The sequence below is a fragment of the Diceros bicornis genome, chromosome 31, assembly GCF_020826845.1.
Source record: "Diceros bicornis minor isolate mBicDic1 chromosome 31, mDicBic1.mat.cur, whole genome shotgun sequence".
Lineage (NCBI taxonomy): Eukaryota > Metazoa > Chordata > Mammalia > Perissodactyla > Rhinocerotidae > Diceros > Diceros bicornis.
In genome coordinates, this window is record NC_080770.1 from 25,840,532 (window position 1) to 25,868,044 (window position 27,513).

Genomic DNA, 27,513 nt, shown 5'->3' on the forward strand with positions numbered 1-27,513 from the left:
TGAGGCATCCCGACACAAAAATACTAAAAAGTACCCACTCACACCAGTAAAACTGAAAAGCCTAAGCGGTTGCAATGTTTCGTACTTCCACTCTTCAGCGTGACTTCAACGCCTCCACTGTCGGCATTCTGAAAATGTTCAAAACCAGAGTCCAGGCCTTCTCTGGCCACTCAACAACATGACTGCCCACAGACTGGCTTCTCTGAGCCTTAGTGCACTGTGTAAACACACCGTGGCTCAGCACTTACCTCCGCCCACCTTGTAATAGAACTATTTTGTCTGGGCATATCAGGCTCTCTGGAGGACCCACTAAAGGGAAGGGATCAAATCTCCTTTCATCTTTCTACTCTCCATAGCATCTAGCAGTGTGCTTGGCATACAGAAGATATTCATTTCATGAATGCAATGCCCTTGAAACACATTAAGACAGATATGTTCTATTTAGAAACAATAAATCAAACACAAAGTAAAATCTCAAAAAATTTCTTCCCCATTCACTCCCTCACAAATCCACCCAATGTGGGGAACATTTGGGAAAAGGAGAAATGTACAGGAGAAAAAACGTTTGCAATAGGCAAATCAAAATAACACCCTATCTCTAACACTCAGTTTCTCCCAAATTTTGCCTCTTCAGGAGAAAAAGAAAGATTAAAAAACTACTGTTTAATCTTTAAAGCTAGAGAAAAGGAAAGTTCAGGAAAAAGAAATGAAAAACTCAATCTGCCGAACTCCTCTGGGACTGCATGAGAAAGAAGGAGAGAGGAAGAGGAGACTCAGTCACGGCGCGCGGAGGCGCAGGTAGACAGCTCGGCTGCCCTAAGAGTCGGTGTCCAGATGTGGACACACGTGCTGATAACCACTTTTCCTGTCTAGACAAAGGTTACTATAAACACCCCTGCTCACATCACCACTGTTATCAGTCAGACATTACAGCAAGGTGCAGCCTTCTTGAGAGAAGGTATTTTAACAATCTCAGCATGGGCCAGTTCTCTTTGGAGACTAAAAAAAAGCCACACCGGCTCCTTGATATTTCTCCTGGAACTAACCTGTCTGTATTTTAAATGTTTAAGGGAAGAAAACTCACTTTCTCCTTTCCTAGCCCCCATACTCTTGGAATGTCAAATATTCTGCTTATAAAACATCCCCAAAAGGACTGCCCTGCCCATGGTTACGGAAACATCGCCATTTCCATGACTTAGGAAAGGGCATGCTATCAGGAGGACACGTGAAGGGTGGCAACACCACCAAACACAAAACAGTGACAAAACATAAAAACCTTACTCCCAGGAAAAGCTGACGGTGGCCGTGTGGGCTAGCACAGTCAGAGGATACGAGCTGCCACCTGAAAGGAGGACACTGCTCTGGACTGGCTTATGAACACAGAAGTAAAGGCAAAATACATTTGCCTGCTTTGTCTGTGCAGCTTCTTTGTAAATCTATCTGATTTGTGTTTTTGAAGGATAATGAACACTTGAAAGGACACTCATAGGCCACGTAGCTCTGCACAAACAAGAGGCCAGGCACGAAGCCACTGGAGGTCTAGGCATCCAGTAAAGAGCAGTACTACGCTGTCTTCTCCGCGTGGCTAATTCTCCCAGTTGTATGTGGAAAACAACCCCTGTTTGTTGGGGTCAGCGTTCCCTGGTGGCAGTGAGCTCTCCCAAGCCTTGAGGGAGGTCACGCAGGACACTCACCTGCAGCACCTGGGGGTAATCGAAGACGTGGTGCCTGTGGCAGCGCTTCCGCATGGATGGGACGCCCTCGGAGAGGTTGGTGCATTTATCCAGCACCAGCACCGACTCTCCGTGTTTGGCCTGGAGGGCCTCCAGCTCCTCTCTGTACTCGGGATGGAGAGCCATCTGAGATGACAAGAGGAAGTATCGCCGTGGACTGCGGAGGAGAAAAAAAGGGGACTGGAGAGCCGCAGCTAGTATGGTAGTCAAGGTAAGGCAAATTTTAATATTAAACTTACGGCAGTGTTTTCTCACTAGTCTTCACATCCCTTGATTTGTGGGGAAATTATACTCTGTAGCATTGCTGAATACTTAAAATATTATATACTGTAAGAAAGTAAGGTATGACTCATCCACATGCTGAAATATTATGCAGTCATTAAAGATTTTATTTGGGAAAAGTTCTTAATGTTTTGAGGAAATGATTATAATGTGCCAAGCTTGGAGAGCATGCTATAAATATGTGTGTGTGTGGAAAAAGAGAGAAATTGACTGATTGGTTGGTTGATTATTTGGAAGAAACAGCAACATGTTATCATTACATGGTATTAGTTATATCTGAGTTCTCTGATCTGAAAAGGAACTGCGAGTTGGTTGCATCCTTCAAATAGGAGAAGAGGAAAACTGATGGGCAGCGCTGGCTGTAAAAGCAGAAGAGGTGACAGACTGCTGCTGGCTGCTGAATGGCATCCTCATGCCCCGCAGAAGCTCCAGGGAAAGAGAGCCCCCATCGTCAAGGCCATGTGGACATTAGGAAGACCAAACTGGTCGTTGAGAAGAACAAGTGAAAAAAAACTACCTTCGCCAAAGGATGGAATCAGCCTTAACACCTTGAAAGCAAAGATGCTTAAAAGAAAAGGGAGTGAAGAAAGGATTTCCAAGGGTCTAGTGCCATTTAGGTCTCCATAAGAGACAAAAGGTGAACACAAAGTTAGTAGGCCAGAAGTCAGGGGGAAGATTCTGAGGAGACCAGACGGTAAGTAATTCCCTCCCGGAAGGTAAGATTCCCATAAGGCAGAGAGGTTACAGATCATAAACACTACATAGGTTGAGGGATTACTGTCAAAGAAAAGAATAACATCAAGCAGGTTCCAGGAAGAAAAGAAACACCCACCAGACTCAGAAGCAGAACTCACTTGAATCTCCTCTAACTGGTATAGACCAGGGACTATACTAGGGCTATGCCTCTCACAGGCGACGCCACCAGGCAAGCTGATACGAGTCTGTACCTAAGAAAGGACCAAAAACCTATACTCTGTGAACCCATCTCTCCCTCTTTTTTTCCTGCTTTGAGGAGAAAGGAAGGGTAACTGTTTTTCCTCAGTTCCTTAGACTTACTTGGACGTTCTAGCTGGGGAACACATTACTCATATATCCACGGCTAAACAGTAATCATTCTCTGACTGCGAAGGCCGTCATCTTCCACCGAGCATTAAGCTCCAGGTCCGAGACACACAGAGCAATGAGTGGATAAGGTGGACACTCGCCAAACCAGCCAGATCAGCTCCACTCCAGAAAACAGCAAGACAGACCTCAGCCAGGTGGCTTTCAAGTCCTCAGAACCATTTCTTTGGTAATTTCTTTATCTAGGTGAACTAAAAGCAAAGGGTATTTCCCACAGCACAGTTAGGAAAGAAAGGGGTAAGCAGATTCCCTAGAACTTCACTGTCTAATAACAATTAGCCACACGAGGCCATTCAAATTTAAATTTAAATAAAATTTAAAACTCAGTTCCCCAGTCACATTAGCCACATTTCAAGTTCTTAATAGCCATAGGTAGGTAGTGGGTACCTGACAGCACAAATACAGATCATCTCCTCACCACAGAAAGTTCCATTTGATAGAGCCCCCTAGATGGCAGTTTAGACCCGGAGACCAGAGTTAAGGTAAGTGGAGATGAGAGAGACACGGAATAGCAAACCCATCAGGGAGTCAGTTTGGATTAGTGGCACAGACTGGTTCCTCTCATCCTGGGCAATTTCCTCCTAAATTACAATTTATTGAACAATATGCTGAGTATTTATAGCCAAAAGTATTCCTTCTAGACACCGAAACAGACTCTTGGATTGTACTCCCAGCCCTGAACCTCAATAACTTTCCTTTTGTAAAAGCATTAATCTTCAGAGGGATGACTTCGTGATGGAAAGAGCACACAGAGAGAACACTCGCAGATCATCTCTAAGTGAACACCATCTCCAGCCGAACCAGAGAACAGCGTCTCTGTAACCAAACTTGTCTGTGTAAATAGGAGAGAGACTTACAGTCGAACTCACAAGGCAAGCAGGAAAATCACCTTAACAATTAAAGGTATTTGAAAATGAAATGGACTGAGTTTTTTGGTACAAATCAGAAAACTCTTCATTAAGAGGTGATAGTGAAAAGTCATGCATCAAGTTAAGGCTAAATGCCCCAAAGGTCTTTCCAGTGGTTCTGTGACAGATCTCATGGAGCACTGGTACTTGCTGGATGTTTCTGGAGACTTTCTATTTAAGTAGAGCTGCTGGCATAAAACTGGTGCCCTACACTGTCCAGAATAAGAACAGACGCGTTTGCATCCAACAGGGTGTCCATGCAGGAGGGTGCAGTGTTGGAGTCCTAGAGGGAAGGGGTGTTTCTGCATGGCAGGGTGGGGAGACAGCCACGTGGAGTGTTGAAGCCCTAGTGGGGTGAGAGCTTCCACTTGGGGAAGAGTAGGGAGGTGGCCCAGCACAGCGTGTGAGAGTCCTAAGAGGGGCACTCAGGTTTCTGCACTGGGAGCAGAGGTAGTGGTAGCTATGGCAACCCAGTGTGGGATGCTGGAGACCAGGTGAGGTGAGGAGGGCATCTGGGCAGCCCAGAACAGCGTCAGAGCCTGGGCAGGCTGAAAAGGGTGCCCCAGTTGAGGAGGGTGATGGTAAGGGTAGTATCACCCAGTGTGAGGTGCTGGAACCCAAGAAGGCTGAGGAGGGTATGTGTGCTAGGGGTGGGGAGGAGACAGCAGCAGGAGCACAATGTGGGGGGACTGAAGTCTGAGTGGGGGTGAAGAGGGCATCTGTGCAGGGAGGAGGGCGGTGGCAGCAACAGAATTTTGGTTATATGCAAGAGGGTCAATCAAATAAGTAAAAATATTGAAGATAATGGGAGCCAGATTTCTCACTGTCAGAGAAGGGAGTTACAAATACAGAAAGTGAGAAAACCAGGATGCTCCTGTGGTGTTGAGTGGAACTGGAGATATCAATATGCACGCATGATTTTCAATATACATAGATAGAGAAAGATCCATCTATATAGATACAGAAATAAACAAAGGAATGTGTGGTGCTCAAAGAAACTTGAGTCAAGAAGGCCTCTGGGTTAGATTTTATTGTTGAGAAACCAAGTTCTATTTTAGACATTCGGTCACCAGGATCACCGGATCCCCACTCCATTGTCAACATAAACGTGCAGATGTGAACAAGAGTCTAAAAACGTTCCCCCTGCTCGCACACTGCTCTCCCTGACCTGACAGATGGCTGATGGGGTATGCCCATTTTAGTTTTAAGCAAACAAAATTTTGAGGTAGGTTTGTTTTTCTTTTAGGAACTGAAATTACTAGCTCTGCTTTCATGTTTCCTGCCAGCAGTGCTGATCTCTAAGTTTAAGTAAAATCATGCTGAGAACTCAAAGTCCCCCTCGACAGTAACAGTTGTAAACTCCCAATTTAGCTCCTTTCAGAGGGAAAATGACAAGAATTCCAGCCGAGGCCAACACAGCTGTGAGAAGAAGCTATCAATAGCAACAATCCTCTGCTCCCATTGAAAAAATACTGAGAGATTTAAAATAAAAATAAAACACAGCTCTCGCTATCTATGCAGCCCTCAAGAGATGTGGGAATTCCCTTACAAAGCAACTCTCACAAAGCAACGAATCCGAAGCGTGGCCATGAGGTCACCCTCCCGCTCCGCCCAAGTCCCCGGAAAGGGAGGTGTGTCTGGAGCCTTCTTCGCCTCCCTCTGCTGCTGCTTCTCCTTTCTCCTGGAGGGAGGGGGATGTTGTTTATAAAAGAAACACCACAACCGCAGGGCCGGACGGCAAGCTGGCAGGAAATGGGCAGCGCGGGTCAAGCCGAGGTGTAGAAATCCAACGGCGGCCAGCAGAGGGAGGACGTGCCCAAGGCGGCCTTTCACTTCCTGCTGCCCCCGAAGCGACATCGTTCCTCTATCCCGTTTCTGAACCACAGAGCTTCAGAAATTAACTGAGACCTTAAGTCATCCAGTTAAAGATCTTCATTTCGTCCAGTTATACATAAAAATTAGAGAGATTATGCTACTAAGAAAATACCATCCACATAACGGTTTAAATCTGTGAAAGTAATTTTTACTGTGGTTTGTTCTCCTTTGTTTTGTTGTCACATCTTTTCTTTTCAGTATGTTTTCTTCTCCTGGATTAAATCTGAAGGGAATTAAGAGTCCTAAACCAACATAAGGGAGCTAGATTATACGTACAAGAGAGAGCAGATAATGAAGTAAGGGAGCTAGATTATACGTACAAGAGAGAGCAGATAATGAAGGGAGTTTAGTGCAGGCCGCCTTAGGAAAGACAGAGGCCCCGAGGCAGCCGAGCCACCCTGACAGACCCGACCCTCACCCGCCCACTCTGCTTCTCCCAGGCTCTCCACCGCAGCACAGATGACGTCAAGACCCAATAATTCCTCCTGTGGAGGCTGCCCTGTGCACTATAGAGGTTCAGGGGCCTCCACCCACCAGATGCCAGGAGCACCCTGGCAGAACAGAGCTAACACGGCAGGCCAGACTGCTCTCCTTCGAAAGGTTGGCCCTGGCTGGTGTACAGGAACTTTGATTTTGGGAAAGTTCCCACCACGCCCAGAACTGATAAGAGTGGCTCACTGTGTCCAAACTGCAGAAATACTACGGTTTATGCTGAACACCTGCTCTCCTTCTGGGAGTCTGGAATTAAGGCACATGCCAAGCAGAGACTGCCCATGTGATTAGGTCCCAGTAAAAACCCTGGGTGCTGGGTCTCTAATGAGCTTCCCCGGTGGACAACATTCACACATGCTGTCACACTCTGTTGCTGGGGGACTTAAGCATGCCCTGTGTGACCCATCCACCAGGAGAGGGCCATTGGACACTTGCATCTGCTTTCCCTGGCCTTCCCCCCGGGCACCTTTTCCCTTTGCTGACTGTGCTTTGTATCCTTTTGCTGTAATAAATCACAGCCATGAGTACTTCCTAGCAAATCATGGAAATTGGAGGTGATCTTGGGGATGCCTGACACACACACCCTCACTCCTGACAGTCAAAAACAGCTGTATATACTGTCAAATGTCCCTGGGGAGGGGCAAAATCAAGGCCCCGCCCCTCTTGAGAACCACCAGCCTAGCCACTCTTGGGCAAATAGGTCTGCAATAAAGGTCTGATTTGAACTGAAGTGAACTGAATTAAATTTAATAAAGTAAATTCCAGAACAACTTCAGAAAAAAAAAGAAAGAAAAAGAAAAGGGTTAAAAAACTTTTTAAAATCATACAACTGATTTAAATTTAAGTAAATGCTCACAGAAGCAACAAACTCTCACAGAAGCAACAAACTCTTTAAGTTTAATTGACTTTTCTCTACTTATTATAGTTATTCATATCTAATACTACATTAATGCACCAAAGTAAGATGCCAGCTACACAAGAGAAACTTGTACCACCCCAAAGGGTACCAGCTGGGCTCACACAGATAACCCTTTCTCAATTTATGGAAATCCAGGCTCAAAACATGGCATTGAACTATATCAGTTTCTCCAGTCTACAAATTCTCTCTATAAGAATTATTTCTGTATTTTCATCTTGATGATGATCCAAAAAAATTAGCATAGGCATATTTTTGCTCATTTTTAACGATGAATACTGCTAAAAATTTTTCCATGTCCACGTTTGTATTTAGTGGGCTAATGAGAAGAGACAAAGCCCTAAAATGTAAACCATGTAAAGCAAGTACAGCAAAACGCTAATGACAGAATCTAAGTGGTGGGCAGACACGTTCACTGCAAAAATTTTTAAACTTTGCCGTCTGCTTGAAGATTTTCATAATAAAATACTGGGGAAAAAATACGAATCATGCATCTGTACTAGATGAAAATAAATGATGTCACAATGTGCTGTATAAAGGGAAGCTTCCTAGTGGTTCAAATAGAAAATGTGGTAGGAAGAAAGACATCACCATCCAGCAGGCAACAGCACAGACACACCAAACCAAGAGACCCAGAATTAACTCACACTCACCTTGAAAGGCGCAAGGCAGTTTCAAAGAGAAAGCCTCAGCTATCACACTACGTTAACCTAAATGTTATTAGTTTTGTAGATTTGTTTGTATTTAACTTGTAAATTCGTTTTAGTTTTGTAGTTGTGTAAGCATGAGGAGTTGAGCTTTTTTTTATTTGTACTTATTCAAGTCGCATTTTAAAAAAAAAGTAATTAAAATGCAAGTCACCGTGAACAGCCAAAAGAAATCTTGAAAAAGAAGAACAAAGTTGGAAGACTCATATTTATCTATTTCCAAACGTACTACAAAACTACAGTAATTGAGACAGAGTGGTAGTGGCAAAGGACAGACATACAGACCAATGGAACAGAATTGATAGTCCAGAAACAAACTCATGTATCTTTGGCCAGCTGATTTTCAACAAGCGTGCCAAGACCATTCAATGGGAAAAGAACAGTCTTTTTAACAAGTATTGCTGAGACATCTGGATATCCACAAGTAAAAGAATGAAGTTGGACCCCTACCTCATACCATATACAAAAATTAACTCAAAATGGATCAAAATCCAAAAGATAAAACTATAAAACTCTTACAAGAAAACATAGGCATAAATCTCTGTGGACTTGGATTAGGCAATAGTTTCTTAAATATAATACCAAAAGCACAAGCAACCAAAGGAAAAATAGACAAATAGGATTTCATCAAAACTAGAAACTTTTGTGCATCAAAGGACACTACCAAGAAACTGAAAAGACAACCTAGAGAATAGGAGAAAATATTTGCAAATCATATACCTGATAAGAGTCTAGTATCTAAAATACATAAAGAATTCTTACCTGATAAGAGTCTAGTATCTAAAATACATAAAGAATTCTTACAACTCAACAATAAAAACACAACCCAATTTAAAAATGGGCAAATGATTTGAATAGACATTTCTCCAAAGAGATTATATAAATGGCCAATAAGCACATGAAAAGATACTCAATATTATTAGTCACTAGGGAAATGCAAATCAAACCCACAATGAGATACAACTTCACACCTACTAAGATAGCTAGAATAAAAAAAGATAATAAGTGTTGGTGAGGATGTGGAGAAATCAGAACCCTCATACACTGCTGGTGGGAACATAAAATGGTGCAGCCACTTTGGGAAAGTCTGGCAGTTCCTCAAAAACTTAAACATAGAGTGACCATAAGACCCAGCAATTCCACTCCTAGGAATATATTCAAGAGAACTAAAAACATGTTTACACAAAAACTTGCACATGAATGTTCACAGCAGCATTATTCATAATAGCTAAAAAGTGGAAATAACCCAAATGCCCATCGATTGATGAAGGGATAAACAAAATGTGGTATACCCATATGATGAAATGTTATTCAGCCAAAAAAGGAATGAAGTACTGATTCTATGCTACAAAATGGATAAACCTTGAAAACATTAGGCTAAATGAAAGAAGACGACACAGAAGGCCACATATGGTATGACTACATTTATATGAAATATCCAGAACGGGCAAATCCACAGAGATAGAAAGTAGATTAGTGGTTGCTGCTGGAGGCAGAGGGTGTGAGGTCTGGGGGCAGAGATAGCAACTGCTAAGAGGTATTGGGTTAATTTGGGGGTCATGAGAATGTTCTGGAATTAGATAGTAGTAACGATGATAGTTGTGCAACTTCGTGAATATACTAAAAACCACCGAATTGTACACTTCAAAAGAGTGAATTTTATGGTATATGAATTATATCTCAATAAAAAACTAATAAAATAAGTCATCTCTGGGAGTCTACTAATAGAGAAAAATCCAGAAAGATGATCTAAACAACAAGTTCATGAACCTTTCTTTCTTTGCACTTGCCTGACGCTAGAGGGAAAAATGTTTAATGTTTTAAAAAACGTTTAATGGGCTTTATACATTGTCTAAATAACCAAATTTGCTATGCCTAAAGAAAGTTTCAGAATTTGGTCCCAGGCCACATGGTAAAACACACACACAGGAGAGAAACGTCTCCTCTTTGGAAAAGGTCTCTCACTTCTCGAAGAATCCATAACGGCTTTTAAGGGGAAGTTTGGGATGCTTAGGGAACGGTTCTCATGTTCTGTAAGCAAACGATTTCCTTGAGACTTATTTCTGAGACCAAATGCTACGTGTGGGTTTTTACATCTCACCCAATATGACATTTCTTGTGTGGCAATATACAAATCAGTCCCTTCATACATGAGCACTTGTCACACAAGTAAAGAATACGATTATTGTCACCACGTTTGTTTAAAGCTCATTGAGATTCTCACCATGCACCTTACCCGGGCCCCTTCTCTGGGAGGTCCAGCTCAGCAGACAGCGGACTGTAGACAGGAATGCTGACGTCGTAGCCCTGTCGGTAGGTCCACGTAGAAAAGCCACCACCAGCCAACAGAGCCCTGAAAGCAAAGGATTTGTCAAACAATGCGAAAGAAAGAAGGCTGCGTTCTGATGAGCTCTGTGGAAAGGGACAGGAGTCATTGAGTCTTAATACCAACAACAGCTAATGTTTACCAAGTTGCTTCTCTATAAAGGCACCCTCCTGCGTTCCATCCCTGAGGCACCAGCCTTCCTCTGGGGTCCTAGGTAGTCTTTCCTTACTTTTCATTTTTTTTTAAATACGTCACAGCCCAGGGCCGGCCCCATGGCTTAGCGGTTAAGTGCGTGCGCTCCGCTACTGGCGGCCCGGGTTTGGATCCCGGGCGCGCACCGACGCACCGCTTCTCTGGCCATGCTGAGGCGGCGCCCCACATACAGCAACTAGAAGGATGTGCAGCTATGACATACAACTATCTACTGGGGCTTTGGGGGGGCGGGGGGAAAGGAGGATTGACAATAGATGTTAGCTCAGAGCCGGTCTTCCTCAGCAAGAAGAGGAGGATTAGCACGGATGTTAGCTCAGGGCTGATCTTCCTCACCAAAAAAAAAAAAGAATTAAAAAAAATAATAATAAATATATCACAGCCCAGAGAACGCCCTATGATGAACAGCCCCTCTGCTACCTTATTCAGATCCATTCACCTCTCCCAAAAGTCACGCCCTACTCTTAAACACATTTACAATAACAAGAAAAACAACAGGTCTGCATAGGAAGACTCGCTGGGGTGCTCACTCCCTGACCCACTGACGAGAACCTCAGGAGACAATGGGCACAGAAAGCAGTGGTGACGGTAAAGTACCACGTCTCGCGCTGTACATGTCCCAGGCTCTCTCCAACTCCTGCCCCACTCAGTTCTTTCCCCTGCTGTCCCAGAGCCACGTGTGAACCGTGCAGCCTCCAGCAGCTCTCACCATCATTCCAGCTCCTCGGTCTTATTAGCCCAGCTCCTCTACAGGAAGCAGAATCCAGAACTGGACGGCTGGTGCTTCTCTTGCAGTTTGCACGCACTAGCTCTAATTCTCCTTACTTAGAAAGCCGTGAACACGCTGTTGCAATTGGATCCAGCAAGCAGCGCAATGACACTTCACCACAGAGAGGAAGCAGGAGTATACCACGCCGACTTTCCCTGTTATTCTGTCCCCGGGGCCCCACACCACCGAAATCACTTACTGGGGCAGAGTTCTGCCCGTCCCACGCACTGCACAGTCTGAGCCAAAACTGTCTGAGCTGAGAAACCACATTTTTTGCAACATTGATGGCTACCAATCCCCTCCCTGCCCTGAGGACAGCCTACATTCCCTTCTCACATGACCAGTTTAAGTTCAAAGATTTTCAAACCACCTCTGGCGATCCCACTCTGTTTGTTTAAGCTTTATGGAACCAAGACCTGGTTGGTGAGGTAATGTGCAGGCTAAAACCCTCTCCAGTTGCCAGTCTACTCTGTAACCTTAATGACCATCCTCAGTACCAACATGCAGTCTTATTTTCCTGATTAGCCTTCAGCAACGAATCCATCCAGCACAAACTCGGGTGGGTTCCATGACCGTCATGGCAAGCAGACCGCGTGGGCCCCCTTGACTGCTGTGCAGAGAGGCAAACGTGGATCCAGCATGCAGGCACCAGGCAGTCCAGGTGAGTCAGGGGAGTGGATGATTAGGTAATTGCACCCACGGCCCAGAGGAGAGGGTGTGCGTATGCGGTGAGACTCACACCAGCCTTGACTGCTGCTCTATCCCTGGGGCCCTGCACTGCTGCTCTGTTCCAGGCGGAGGGTGGGGTCATGCACTGGGAGTGGGAAGGCCTGCAATCTGAGGTATGCGTTACGTCATAGATCACACACGTGTGATCTCCATGTGTGATCTCGGAAAGATCCACGCCTGCAGTTACTCCAACAGGCCCACGCCAGCCCTGCTACCAACAAGACTTCACCTCTAAGTCACTGTATCTTCTTCTGCCAAAGTTTCCACAACATTATAACGGAGGAAATATTGTAAGTATCCCTTGCTTTACAGAACACGTGTTTTACACTGACTGAAAGTGAGTTTCTGAGAAGCACATTCTGTTTTCCCATTATGTATCCCCAAATCAGAGATCAGTTCCAAAACTGCAAGAGACTGAATAGAAACCCTGCAGCTGAGAATTAATGTGATGATCAGAGTCATGCCAGGCCAAGTGCTGTATCACCCCAAGTGTCCCCAGCACCTTCCGGGACTTCCTGACTCTAGGACATCACCTCTGTCCCCGAGAACCCCCCAAGCCTCGTGTACTCCACCATCCGTACTCCGGGTAGTTCTCCTCTGAGTATTCACAGTGCCAGAACACACTTCATCTGCAAGTTTATCCTTTGCCTTCTTCTAAGCCAGGCATGTAATCGAGCCTGCAAATTCCTCAAATATAAGGCTTCAGGGTTTGCAAAAAAAAAAAAAAAGCTGACTAATTCTATTGGTCATCCTTATTTGTTTACTGAATCAAACAAACCATAAAAAAAATATTTATGAGGCGCCAGCCCGGTGGCATGGCGGTTAAGTTCATGCATTCCACTTCAGCGGCCCAGGGTTCATGGGTTCGGATCCCAGGCGCAGACCTGCACACTGCTACTCAAGCCACGCTGTCGCAGCATCCCACATACAAAGCAGAGGAAGACTGGCACAGATGTTAGGTCAGGGACAATCTTCCTCGAGCAAAAAGAGGAAGATTAGCAACAGATGTTAGCTCAGGGCCAATCTTCCTCACCAAAAGAAAAAAAAAATTATGAGACAGGTAAATTTGAACAATGGCTAGATATTTGGTGATATTAAAGAATTACTGTTAATTTTTTAGGTATGATAATAGTAACTGTAGTTACGTTTTTTAAAAAGCCCTTATCATGCAGAGATTCAAACGGAAACATTTACAGATATAATGATGTAATATCTGGGATTGCTTCTAGATAACCTGGTGAGGGACACGAGTACAGAGCAATGGAGACTGGCCGCAAGGTGCTGATCACTGAGGCTGGACAGGGCACGTGTGCTTCCCTGTGCCAGTCTCTCTTCTATACAGGCTTGAAATTTTCCATAACAAGTGCAAATAAACAAATATACACCCACACAAAAGTAGGAATTTGCGAGAGATATGTGCAAAGAAAGGATAACAAAAATCCAAGTAATAATATTACAGAACATATCTGAGAAAACAAATATCAGTAAAGTAAGGCCTGAAGAGGTATAATTTGCTCCCACTTAAGACAAAATGGGTATGTGTGTATATATATGTGTGTGTGTTTGTGTATAAATCCATAGAAAAAAGACTAGAAAAATACACAGTATCTGATAGAAGTGATTACCGCTCAGTAAGGGAGGGAAAAGAGAGGCGAGTTTGAAAGTACATTTTACATTTTACTCCTTACACACTTGCACAGTGTCCCAATCTTACACAAAGAAAGTATACATGCAGCTTATATGTGTATGATTTTTAAAAACTGAAAGAGAAATAAAAACAGGTGTAAGCAGCATAAAAGATCTATTCACTGAGCAGACATTTCCCTCAGTCCTGGTCCCTGCATTTCCCCGAGGAAAATAATTCTTAAGTAATCACACCCATGCCTTTAGGCTGCAGGAGATCTTAGAAGCAGCCTAATCTAGTCTGCCTGTTTTCTAATTTCCAAATAATCTGATATGCAGTTTATGGTTCTTGCCTCCTCTGAATCCAGGAGCAAGCACAAAGGATAAGAAAAATTAATAAACAAATCTACTATTCCTCACCCCAACCAGAAGACCACATAGGTTTCAAAATGAAATTTCCCACATGCAAAGATAAAGGAGGACTCTATGTGATTCACTACTTGCTACGGGATTGCCTATAATCACTTACAAAAACACACGCATAGGGAAAACGATTTAACCTTCCTGATCCTTAACACCTAAGCCCCTAAGGAGAACTTAAACGTTCTCCTGCCTGCTTGACACTTTCCTGCAGAGAAATGAAACCCCACTTAACATGTGCACTTGATAAAAATAAAATCCTTCTTCCATGCAGATACACACACCAAAATGTCAGCAAAAAGTGAAATGCCCCAAACAGAAATAAGCCCTTCTCAAAATAAACCAGAACAGCAGGTAAAGACACTGTGTTCCTAACAGCTCCTTTCCTTCCCCCTCTATTCTCTAAAGCATTTCACTTTCCCGGGACAACCAAATCCATAAAGCAGTAGCCCCCTCAGGAACGCTGAGGCTGAGAGCCCGATCAGGGATCCCCCTGTGTTGGGCTGGTTTCTAGAGAATTTGTGTGGTCCGACTGCCCTCTACCGTCCAAAACGGTCTCTACACCAAAGCTGAGGTGTGGTCCTGCATGTATGTCTCCTCTAGTGATGACTGTATTTCCAGACAGAAACTCAGCACTGACTCTAGATAATCACTTAAAGCAAAGAGGGCTTAGATTTAATCTTCTGGGGAAAAGTGGTCCAAGTGTAGATTTTCATAAATGACAATGTTGGCCTCTAACAAGCTGAGAACACAGCCGGCCTCAGGCTGTTCTCTCACCTTTTTCAGTAACAATGATTTCGAGAGTTAAACATTGACTATAATACAATTGGTTATAAATGAGTTCATTTACAAACTCACAACAATCCTACACCGTGAGTATTGCCCAGGACTCTCATCTTGGGCCCACACTTTCTGTCCTCCTCAAAGCCTTGAACCAAGCACTAGGAGAGGAACCTCAAGCAGCCCCTCATTCTGGAGCTTTCCTGGAAGCCTTCAGCCAAAGTGATTCAGTCCATGTACAAAAGGGCCGATAAATACAGTGAGTGAAACCAAAATCACAACCATGCAATCACGGCCACCCCTGCCACGTCTGCCTGTTCGGAAGGTTTTATTAGGAAGGAAGGAAAGCTCCACCTGGTTCTCCACAACAGATTTAAGCAGGTCTCAACACTTCCAAGTCTTGAGGAGGACAATGCTTCATTTTAACAAATAATTCTGACTGCCAAGTATGTCCAGTAGGCTTAGGAACATGATTTCACATGACCAAGAGGGTCTCGCATTTACTTAATCCTCAGAAACCCAGCACAGGGACACCCCCAAATACACCTACCTGTCTCTGGGGACATCCAGGGCCGTGTTATAATCTGGGGGACCTCCAGGCAACATGTTGAACAGCAGGTGGTTTGTACCTCGATCCCACCTATTAAGAAATGAAACATGTAAGAGAATTCACATGTCTACTCTGAAGAAACAAAAACAAGAGTCAGTTACTGGATGACAAGCAGCAAGAGTCCCCAACCCAAAATAGGGCCACTTCTCAGTTGTACAGAGTGAATTCCTAGAAACCCCAACAGGACATCAGGCACTAGCCTGGCTCCTCAGAAGGAAAAAACGGTGGGTGTGTACTTCAAGTTTGTCCACTACAGAATAGCTTATGATAACGAAAACTGCTCATCATTTGGTTAAAGAAACAAAAAAATAAAATACAGAAGATCGGTTAAATACATTATGAAATGTGTAAAATGGAATACTATACAACCCTTAAAATTATATAGTAAAAATATAAAATTATTTGGAAATATATTCATGATATATTAATGGGAAAAGGCAGCAAAAGAGTACGTACTGTATGATCCCATTCTTCACAAAAATGCACATACACACATGCACATGCATATACTATTATACAAAAATGTATATATACATATGCATATGTACATATTTTTTCATACAAAAATGAGTGAAAAGTAACATCAAAATATTAATAATGGTTCTCTTAAAGGCCAGATTATGGAATGAATCTTACATTCTTCTTTTTGCTTATGTATATTTTCAGACTTTTTACAGTGAACATGTATTTTATAAATAACAAAGAGGAGGAAAAAGGTATTTAAATTTAAATGGAAAGGTATGGGAAGACAAGGCACCCTTAGTTTTTAAATTCTAAGTTGGGAGCCCACAGCAGCAGCACCGATGGCAGACCGCTTTTCACTGGCTCAGAGGCCAGAGGCTCACAGTGCCGGCCTCATGCTCCAGTGAGCGGCTCATCCACATCCCCTCCTAGGAGCAAAGAGACACAGCTGGATGCCAGCTCAGAGAAGAAGCTCTCCGTCTCCCTCCCTGTAGTTCCCTGAAGGACTTGGCTCCGGTCTGCAAAAGTACCAGATACCTAGAGAGCTGGGCCAGCGCTTGCGCCGTCTCCTTAATGCGGAGCGTGTTCTGGTTAAGCACGTCGATGGACGGGACAAACAGGCAGGCCCGGCCGATGTCGTCAGTGTAGTAGTCACTGTCCGAGATGGCCGTGAGCAGTTCGTTGTACTCCCGGGAGATGGTGCTGCTGACTGGGACCCCGGAGTCGTCCACGTACTTCTTCAGAGAGTAGATATACACCTTGATTTTGTTCTTGGGGTTGAAGCCGCAGCGGTAGACGTCGAAACACGTGTGCATCCTGCAGCTGAGATCGCCGCGCTCGGGGACCGGGCTGTCGGCCGGCAGCCTGACCAGCGGCACGTCACGGACGCTGCGCTTCTCCACGCTCCAGTCGCTGGCGGACTCGATGGAGTGCGGCCAGAACTGAAACACGCCCGTGGCGATGAGGCCCAGCAGGACGATGGAGAAGAGGGTGATGTAATAGATTCGGTGCTTGGTCTTCATTCTCGGGATGAGGGCCGGACCCCGGATGTTGTACTTGACCGACGCGCACATAATGACACAGACAGCCTCCTCCTCACACTCCTGGTGACCGGGAGAAACGGGAAAAATCAAGTATTTAGGGCGGCAAAGGACGCTTGAAAGGGCTGCTCGACTTTTAATATACCTATTTCTTTCCCTTAAGTGGTCTGATGAAGTAATGAAAAGGGATTTCTGACCCTTCTCATCCGTGTATACAAATATATGTATTTGTATATATGAATATATGCTATGTGATATATTTAATATTTAATACTACATACACAATATAAATATTGATACATGATATAAAAACATAACTATATTCTGTAAATATAGATTCATTGAGAGCATAAGTTGGTAAATGCATGGGGCTTATTAGGAAGACAAATGCTGACCAAGGAAAAAAAATCATAAGTGAAATAGCTAAAGATAGTGGTTTGAGAGGCCGGCCCGGTGGCACAAGCGGTTAAGTGCGCACTCCACTGCGGCGGCCTGGGGTTCGCAGGTTTGGATCCCGGGCACGCACCCACGCACCCATGCTTGTCAGGCCATGCTGTGGCGGCATCCCATACAAAGTGGAGGAGGATGGGCACGGATGTTGGCTCAGGGCCAGTCTTCCTCAGCAAAAAGAGGAGGATCAGCAGAGAGCTCAGAGCTGATCTTCCTCACACATACACACACACAAAAAAAAGTGGTTTCGTTTTGTTTTTAAACACTTGCCTAACATTAACTGATGTTTCATCTGGACAAACCGGGTTATTCTAAACCAAGTTATTCTTGAACACTTGTTATTCTAAAATCTGTTTTCATCCATTTATTCATTCAACCCTCTATGGAGCACCCACCACGCACTGTGAAGGAAACAAAGAAGAAAGCAACTTTAGAGGAATTTACACTCTAATGAGGGAGCTAAGACAAACAAAACTACAACAAAATGCAAAACGTAAAAATACCACTAGGAAAGTATCAATAAAGTGCCAAGGGGTATTAGAGAAGAAAAGATTAATCTCTGATCTTTAAATATACATTGATGTTTTATAGTGAAGGTGACAGTTGACACATTTAGATGGACAGAATGAAAAAAGGAACAGGGAGACAGGGAGGGAGGGAGGGAAAGAAGGGCAGTGTGGTTGATCAATTTCCAAAGTCTTATGTCAACACTTGTTCTCGTCGGTGAATGTTCATGCCCCTTTTCCAATCAAAAGGTGGAATCTGTTTCCCTTCCCCCTGAATCTGGGCTAGCCTTGTAACTTGCTTTGGCCAGGATGATGTGGCAGAAGTTACCTTCTAGGGCTTCTGAGCCTGGGCCTTAAGAGATGTGGTAACTGCTGCTTCTGTCATCTGGAAACCCAGCTGCCACGCCATAAGGAAACTGAGCTCCCAGGGGAAGGCAACTTCAGGGAGACCCCAGTGGAAACTGTGTGGAAGAGACATGAACCATCCCCACCAAGCTCTGGAGAGATCGCAGAATCTTGAGCAAATACACAACTGTTGTTGTTGTTTTAAGCCACGAAGTTTCGGGTTGGTTTGGTACATAGCAATAGATAATGAAACAGCCAACGAGCATCACTGACTGATACAAAGAAAATCCTTAGTCCTCAAGTGCAAATGCAGAGTTCCCCTGTAGACCACAACTTAAGATCCTTACCAAACAAACCTGCCCCATCTGGTGCCCAGATACTGCGTGGGGAGGGTAGAGCCTCGACTGTGCTTGCAGCACGTGTCACAGACGTGCCACGTTACTGCGACAAGCGACCTTAGCCTGCCACATGTCAAAGCCCCAATCTACAAAATGGTCTCATTCTACTCACAGATCTTTCAGAGAAGCTATTAATATAAAGGGAAATAACCGAAAAGCTCCTAGACCATCTAAGGTCTATCAACCATTTTTACTTTGGGATCTCCCCAATCTCTGCCCACGCTGGAAAACTGCCTCCTGCCTGGCTGGTGGGGTTGTGCCAAGGCTTGAATGTGGCCGTCGTTATCAGCTTTTCGGGTAAAATGTGCTGCACAGTCATGAATGATTTCGACTTGTTATCTCTGAGACCACGAGCTGGAACATAAGAGATTTGCTTGTCACAGACTAATGCATGAACATTCATACATTTTAAGCTTAAAGATGTCATCTTTGGGGCATATACATCAGCCATTCAATATATGCTAACTGATTCTATGACAGAAATGCGAGCACGAGAGCTCTTTCACTTTTTCTGTCATCTAACAACCAACAGCATGTTCCCAGCCTGCCCCCAACCCCCTACTATGTCCAGGCCCCCCCAAGGCTTTCTCGTCACACTGTGTGTCCCTCCTGGACCTCAGAGATAGGAGGTCCCAGGACAAATCACACAAGGAGCTGCACCCTCCACTGCCCTGAGTTAGAACTTCCCGACAGGCTTTCAGGGTAGATTTACATCCCGACTTGTGGTTCTCAGACACCTGAAGGGTGAGAATTACACGAGGAGTGTGTTACAACAGAGTCCTTGGCCCCAGCGGGTCTAAAATAGGGTCACAGAATTTGTGATTTTAGCCAGCTCCTCGGGTGTTTATTTTGTGAAATAAGGTTTGAAATCTTTACCCAAATTAGACAAACTACCTTTTAACACAGGGGCTTTCAAATTTTAACTAAAACCTACAATAAGAAATATATTTTATATTGTAACCCAATACAGACACAGATGTGTGTGTGTGTGTGTATTTGAAATAAAAGTTTCACAAAACAATGTTTAACCTTAGTATACAGTACTCGCCCCATAACATGAGGAACACTATATTTTTATATTCTGTTATTCTACTGCTTTTTTTTAAATGCTGTTCATAACCTACTAGATCAATTATACTACCCAATAATGGGTAGTATTTGAAAAATACCAACTTCACATATAACAAAACTGGGATTAATGGGATAAAAATAGTATCCACACATGAGCTTTACAAATTTTCACGAGTTACAGATTAACTATTTAAAAGGCATTATGACAACAAAATAAACCCAAAGATAATATAAAGAAATAAGTAATAAATAAAAACACAGAAAATAATTAAAAAACAAAATAGAAAGGATCAACAAAGCTAAAAGTTGTTTTTTCAAGAAAGGCAAATAAAATTGACATTTGATATAATTCTGATAAGACTAACCAAGATAAAGAGAAAAAGAGCACAAATAAATACCCAGAATGAAAAGGGGAACATAAGTGTAAATGCTGCATATATTTAAAAGACAAGATGGTATCAAGGAATCTACGCCAATATATTTGAAAACTTAGATGAAACGGAACAATTCTTTAAAAATATAACTTCTCAAAACAGTCTCACAAAGAAAACTGAATAGTTTTACAACATTAAAGAAACTGAATCAAAAGTATAAAAATCTTCCTCTAAGGAAAATTCCAGGCCCAAAAGATTTTCCAAGTTCTACTACACATTCAAAAAACAATAATTCCAATTTTACACAAATTATTCCAGAGTTCAGAAAAAAGCGGAAACACTCGAGCTTATTTTAGGAGGCTAGTATAACATTAATACCAAAATCTTATACAAGTGGTTCTCAAAGAACGGTCTGGGGACTCCAGGGGGTCCCAAGACCCTTTCAAAGGGTCTGGACTGTTTTCATAATAATACTGACATTATTTTTTCACTTTCATTTTCCAGAGGCTACATAATGTGGTTATTGCAAAGCCTGAATGCAGAAATAGATATGAGAATCCAGCTGTCTTCTGCTAAGTTTTTCCAACATAATGAAAGATATCAACTCACAGATTGAAGATGCTCAAGTCCAAGCAGAATAGACACAAAGAAAACCCCACCTAGATACGTCAAAGCAAAACCACTAAAAAGAAAGCCAAAGAAAAATATTAAAAGCAGCCAGAGGGGAGAAAAATCCACCCAAGGAAGATTAAAAAGCTATCTATAATAGGCAAAACTATAAAAAATTTAGAATACAAGAGAGAATATCATGACTTCTGGGCAGAGAATGATTTCTAAAACAAAATATAAAAAGTGTAAACCATAATAGATAAAATGATAAATTCTGTTACAATTAAGAACTTTTGTTCATCAAAAGACACCATAAGGAAGTAAAAAGACCATTAAACCAGAAGATAACTGCAATACATATAACCAATAAGGACTAGAACCAGACTAAAGAACTCCTAGAACGCAATAAAAACAAACAAAAAACTTAAACAGGAATTTCACAAAAGAGGAAACAAAAATGGGACATAAACATTTGAAAAGACACTCACTCTTATTAACAGTCAGGAAACGTAAAACCACAATGAGACACCCTCTACCCACCAGCACAGGAAACTATAAGAGGCAAACACCACCAAGTGTTGGCAGGGACCTGGAGCCACAGGAACTCCCCTGGTAAGAGCATGACCCGGCTCCAGGGTCCCAAGTGGTCAGCAGAAGGGCTGGAAAGAAGAGGGGCTGATACCCACCATGTTTGAGTCCCAGGCATCACACTTTGCTTCCTACCTGTCATAGTCTGGGTCCTCTCTCCTCCCCCCCAAAAAACAAAAAAACAGAGACAAGGATCGGGGTGCAGGTAGTTTTACTTGGGAGGTGATCTCAGAAAGCTGGAGGACGGAGCCAGAAGGGAGAGACGAGCAACAAGGGAAGTCAACAAGGAGAATGGTATCAAGCTGGTTACCGCTGGGGGTGGGGGCTCCTAGGGCTGCTGGGAACCCTCTGAAGAACCATGGAGACTACGCCTTGTCCCTCGGAAGGATGAGAGGCTGGGGCGCTGACCCCCCAACGCCTATCCACTATCGCTTGAGGGCTGCCTGGTACTATGACCAGCTCAGACCCTGTAGCCCTCAGAAGGTCTGGACATTATCCTTTCCTCGACGGACAGTTAGTCTGATAAAGAGCCGCGGTTCCCTCATGGAGGGACTGGGGGTACATTTGTCTATACCTGCAGGGACATTGCAAAGTACTTCTTCGAAGTGATCCAGCCTCCCTCTCAATCCATGGGATATGGGTCTGAGAGCTCACATCTGGAAACCAGACGATGACTAGTGATTTTCCATTGCAGCAGCTCACATCAGCCTTCCACTTGCCAGCTCTTGAGTTTTTTCTGTTTACACAAGTCAAGCAATACCCTAGTCGACTGCCCAACTCTACTGCCTTTAGGAACACCATGCTCTATCAGCACCACAGTGGGTCAAGGTGTGCTGGTTGAAGGTCGGGCCTTGCTGCCCTCGTAGGCATTGTGTCTACCTGCCTCTGATGGTTAGGCGCCACCTGGCCTCTGCTTTTTCAAAATCCCATCATCCTCATAGATACTTGGGAACCCAATTTGATGGTCACATCTCCTAAAGTCAATCCTGGCTTACAGAAGACAGCCAATCGAGCTTCTCAAAGGCATTGAGAAGGGCACTGTTCCCCTCACAAGGCATCCACGTTACCAAAGTTTGAAGGGAGGGCACCCTACCAGGAACATGGGCAAGTGCTGCGTCTCTGGCCTCAAGCAACAAATCTATTTCAACTCTCCACCTCCCTGATCCTTCCGATCCCTTCCTCAATACTCTGCCAAGACAGCTCTGGCCCCTCCACCTCACTGACTGTAGGCCAGGGTTTCTCAACCTCAGCACTACTGACATTGGAGGCTGGATGATGCTTTTTTGTGCAGAGATGTTCTGTACAAGGTAGAAAGTTTAGCAGCATCCTTGGTCTCTGCTCAATAGAAGCCAGAAGCAACCCTTAGTTGTGACAACTAAAAATATATCCCGACGTTGCCAAACATCCTCCAGGGAGGCAAAACCTCGCCCAGCTGAGAACCAGTGGTATCAGCCACGTCCACGCTACAGGACCCTGCCCAGCAGCATCCTAGGACCCGCTCTAGTCCCTGCGGGGTCATTAAATCCTGAACCATCAGAGAATGCTCCCAAGGCACCAGTCTCTCCCATCCAGCTTTACGGTCCACCACTACCCCACTCGTCGTCCAACACCCTCACGATTCACTCCCACGTGCTCCCCAGGTCCTGCTGGTCCTCATGAGCCAGGCCCTGCACCTCTTTCAGCACAAAAGCCATTTCCCCAGAAGCAGGGACTGTACTTCCCCACTCAGGCGGGACCTGAGGGGAGGGGAGGCAGATCTTGAGGAGGATAAGCACCATCTTACAAGGCATCTGCCTCAAGAGAGGTCTCTGCACGGTGTCCAGGCACTCCTTCAAGGAGAGGCAGACACTTCAGCTGGCCCAGAGGATCTAAGGAAACCTGGGAGTTCAAAGTTCTCAGCGTCTCCGCCCGAATTTCTCCATCCTAGGTCTCAGGGTCCCACTTCTTCCCTGTCATGGCCCTGACTTTAGCGAGGCAACCTGTGCACTCAGCTTCCTTTGCAGTTCTGCCACAATTATGATTAAATTCCGGGCCTGATTTTCAACTCAGTCTGCCCTCCAGCTGCAGGAGATGCTGCCACGGAGCCTTCCGTCTTTCACATGTGTCCCGAGTTGGTATCTGGCTGATCTGATGTGATCTTACCTCAAGGGCTTGAGGGAGATAACAAGAGCCAGCCAGTTCCCCATCCTTATCATCACCACTGTCCATACGCTGCTTACCTGCTAGAGCCACTGTCCTAGCCAACGCCTTCCCTTGCACCAGAATCTCATCCCAACCCACCGCTGGTGAGACTCTTACAACTGTGCGAGTACAGTAGGGAGTTAGTACCAGAGAGTCCCAGGGGTTATCCACACCTCCCTTACCACCAGCAAAGGGGTCCTTGCTGCCATCTGAGGGTGAGTGGTCCCAGTTTTGCACTAGTCTCAGGGCTTGCTTTCTAGAGCCACTTCTAGCACCAACTGTCTTAGCTTCTGTTCTGTCAAACTAAGAAAAAGCGACTTGGGTGCAAGGAGCTTGCAGAAGGTGAACCCAGAAAGCCAGAGGAGGAGAGGAGCCAGGGCAGAACAGAAAGTGTACTACTGAGCTGGTTCCCATACTGAGCCGGACTCAGTCCCGCTAGGGTACCTCTGAAAAACGCACCTCAGAACTGTCCCTTTGAAGGATACAAAGCCATGGCACTCATCCACTACAGCCCATCCCCCACTGATGAGGGCTATTCTCAGAGGTACAAACTCCCATTTCTGAGGTATGCTGACCCAGGCTAACGGAGCTCCCACAGGTCTGGGCCAAACAGCCGAGAGACATGGCGAGCACTTGAGGTAGAATAAAAACGCAATAAAAGAGACGAGAGGAAAAGCCTTAAATGAAAAAGGAAAGGATGAGAAATGAAGAAAAAAGCCCCTACTAAGTGCTCTGGAGACACTCTCCTCTGTGAGCATCCACATACTTTCCACACACTTCATTATAGCACTTGCCACATTATATTAATTAGTTAAATAATTGCAAATCTGTCTCCTCTACTGGTTGTGACTTTCTTGATCTCTGCTCAGTATCCCCAGCATCTAATACCACACCTAGAACACATTTCATATAAACATAAATGTTTGCTGAATGAATAAGTGTCCCCACCCTTCCCAGTTCCATCAGTGCACACACTGTTCAGGGTCCACGTTTTGATTTATTATATGGTGATGAACTCTGATTATTTTCTTTCTTGAATTAAGAGTTTCCAAAGGGGAAAAAAAATGGCTAGGTACTTCCAGAGACTGAATTTGTGTACCCACCCCTGAACACCCTCCTCTCCCCTTCGCTGAGCTTCCCTGAAGAGGAAAGAACAAAAGAAGCCTCCTACTAATGACTGTTTGTTCCATATAGTACCATTACCTGGATCAAAACAAGAATTTCACAGCAGAGCCCCATAAATTTTATCCTCCTTGAAGCACATCGAACCTGTCCCTGCGAAACACTGGAAGCATGTGGAAAGCTGTCAAGCACTGAGTCACTGGAAAAATCTTTTAACCCCACTCTACTGTCAGGATGAGATGCATTTTCTGCTCCTGGAATTATTTATTCCTACAACTTGCCTGAGAAACCTTTCCTGGGTGCTTCAGGCTGTACCCAATTCACTTAGTCCAACGTTTGGAGTCACAATCTCGTCCTTTTAACCTTTTAGAGAAGCCCTCACAACTGAACTCCCAGGGCCACTGCTACATCGGAACTTAACCCAACTGTGCCTGAAAACAAAGGAACCAAATATTAGCAAAAGCAGGAAAATGTGTGATTCACTGCCTTATCTGCTAGAGTTCTTTATAATTAAAAGTCGTTATGACTAACCACCCCTGAAAATGGTTTCCAATAAAAAAATACTGTGCCCTTTGGGGCCAGCCCCATGGCATAATGGTCAAGTCTGGCACGCTCTGCTTCGGTGGCCCAGGTTCGGTTCCCGGGCGAGGACCTACACCACTCGTTAAGCCATACTGTGGTGGCATCCCACATACAAAATAGAGGAAGACTGGCACAGATGTTAGCTCAGAGCTAATCTTCCTCAAGGAAAAAAAGAGGAAGAGTGGCAACAGATGTTAGCCTAGGGCAAAAAAAAAAAATACTGTGCCCTTTGATTGTGGGAATTATACTATAAATTAATACAATGCATATAATTAAATAACAACTAAACATTCCTGAGGACTTACTACCTGCCAGGATCTGTTTTAAGCACTCTGAGTTAACGTATTTACTCTTCCTATCAGTGCCATGTGACAAGCTAATCATTACCCTCCTTTTACAGACTGGGAAAGGGCAACAGCAAGGCTAAGTAGCTTGCCCCATGTCACACACCTAGAAAACGCCAAAGCTAAGATTTGGAGGATTGCAGCCGCTCTGGAGCCTGCGCTCTTATCCCCATGTGAAGCTGCCTCCTCTGATTGCCTTTAAGCCTGGATTAGATACACCTTTTTCACTCCCCAATTAGCGAAGCCAGCATAGCTTGACAGACCCAAATCTATCCCTTCACACCAGCCTACGCAACCAAGAGGCTTAACCAGCGGAAGTGAGGAACGAAGGAAACTGAGTCATCTATGTTATGACCGTGAATAACCTTTGCGGTCTGAAACTTACAAACCAAGCCCAGTTTAAGTCCCTAGAGCACTCAATTGACTTAGAAGAATGAAAACTGACATACTCTATTTCAAGACATCCTCAGACAAACAAGGACCCTTCTAGGTTAGCACTTCCCGATAAGTTACACCAAGCAGATTATTTGAGCCTCAAAACTGCATACACAGATCTGATTCCCAAGGCCAGGAGAATTCCAAACGCCTCTGAGCTTCAAGCGGATGCCCAGAGCCACCTGGTTCCGAGTTGGAGCAGTGTCCCAACTCTGCCTGGGAGGCCACAGGCACGCACGGCAGAGCCCAGGGCGCAGGGACCCCCGTGGGAGGAAACAGACCCGTGCAGCCGGAGGGAAGGAGGCGGCAGCGGAAAGGGAGCGGCCCCGGGGGAGGGTGGCCTTGCGGGAAAAGGAAGCTGCAGGGTCCGGGGAGAAATGAAAGGGGCGCGCGGCGGACAGGAGCGCGCAAGGGAGGCAGGTGGGAAGCGAAGTGGGAGGGGGGGGGCCAGGCGAAGAGGAGGCGGCGCGGAGAGCAAAGCCCCCCGCAGCGGGGATCACGGCGCGCGGCCCCGGCGGGGGTGGGGTCGCCCCCCGCCGCCCTCCGGCCTGCGCGCGGCCCGCGCTGCCCCCGCGGCCGGGGAGGCCCGAGCCCGCACCTCGGCGCCCGCCGGCCCGCCCGCGCCGCGCTTACCTCGGCCACGGCCGCCTCGCGCTCGGCCCCGCGCTCGGTCACCGGCTCACGCCGAGGGGCGCGGGCCACGGCCGCCCGGAGGGAACCCGCCGGGGCTGCGCGAGCGGGCGGGGAGCGCGGCGCCGGCGACCGGGCTCGGCGGCTGACCCCGAGCGCACTGCGCATGCGGGAGCGGCCCGCGCCCGCGCCCCCTGCTGGACGGGAGGAGTCAGGGCGCCGCTTAGGGGCTCGCCCAGGCCAGCGCAGGACGCTCGGGCTCCACGGCGCAACTCACGCCAAGACGGGCAGCCTCGTTCATAATTAAAGACGCTGCAAATCGAAGCAACGAGACACCGTGCTTCACTTATACAACTGTTATGACACTGACAAAAACGTAGATGTTTTATTGTAATCAGTCCTGGTGAGCGTGCAACCTTCTTGGAGGGCAATTTGGCAGTATCCATCAAATATAAAATGCCGATAACAATCCCTCTGCGCGGAGTTTACCCTACAAATAGTCTCAACCATGTTTATCAGAAATACTCATTACAGTATTGTTTCCAATAATAGCAGAAAACTGGAAACAACCAAAATTAGGGAACATGATTAGGATAGAATAATGCGAGAATACATACATATATATGTTGGTATGGAAATATGAAAGCATGGTCCAAAACAGTAGGCAAGTATGATCCCTTTCATGTAAATATATATACACACAAAAACAAGACAGATAAAATATATATCTAGATGCTTGTTTTCAGGCATATGGCATATGTACAATATTTTTTTCTGGATGGAATCCAAGAAGCAATTAACAGTTTGGGGGAGAGCAATTGTGCAGGCAGAAATGGGGGAGAGAGACTTGCATTTTCATTTTGTTTCTGAATTA

The 27,513-nt window shown here is 45.1% G+C and overlaps 1 protein-coding gene across 4 annotated transcripts in view; it reads right to left on the reverse strand.

Moving 5' to 3' along the window:
- Positions 1 to 26,728, reverse strand: part of EXT2 (exostosin glycosyltransferase 2) — a 134,568-nt gene extending 107,840 nt beyond the window's left edge. The window contains exons 1-6 of one of the 4 annotated variants that reach the window (XM_058527105.1): positions 26,643 to 26,701; positions 17,725 to 17,855; positions 16,502 to 17,067; positions 15,443 to 15,532; positions 10,272 to 10,388; positions 1,695 to 1,890 (exon numbers count right to left, since the gene is read on the reverse strand). In XM_058527105.1, coding sequence (XP_058383088.1) covers positions 1,695 to 1,890; positions 10,272 to 10,388; positions 15,443 to 15,532; positions 16,502 to 17,037 — 939 coding nt within the window. In that variant the 5' untranslated portion in view covers positions 17,038 to 17,067; positions 17,725 to 17,855; positions 26,643 to 26,701. Of the gene's footprint in view, positions 1 to 1,694; positions 1,891 to 10,271; positions 10,389 to 15,442; positions 15,533 to 16,501; positions 17,068 to 17,724; positions 17,856 to 24,929; positions 25,079 to 26,642 lie in introns of those variants that run through there. The other 3 variants (XM_058527108.1, XM_058527107.1, XM_058527106.1) reach the window with 3 other exon arrangements.
- Positions 26,729 to 27,513: the final 785 nt, after the last annotated feature.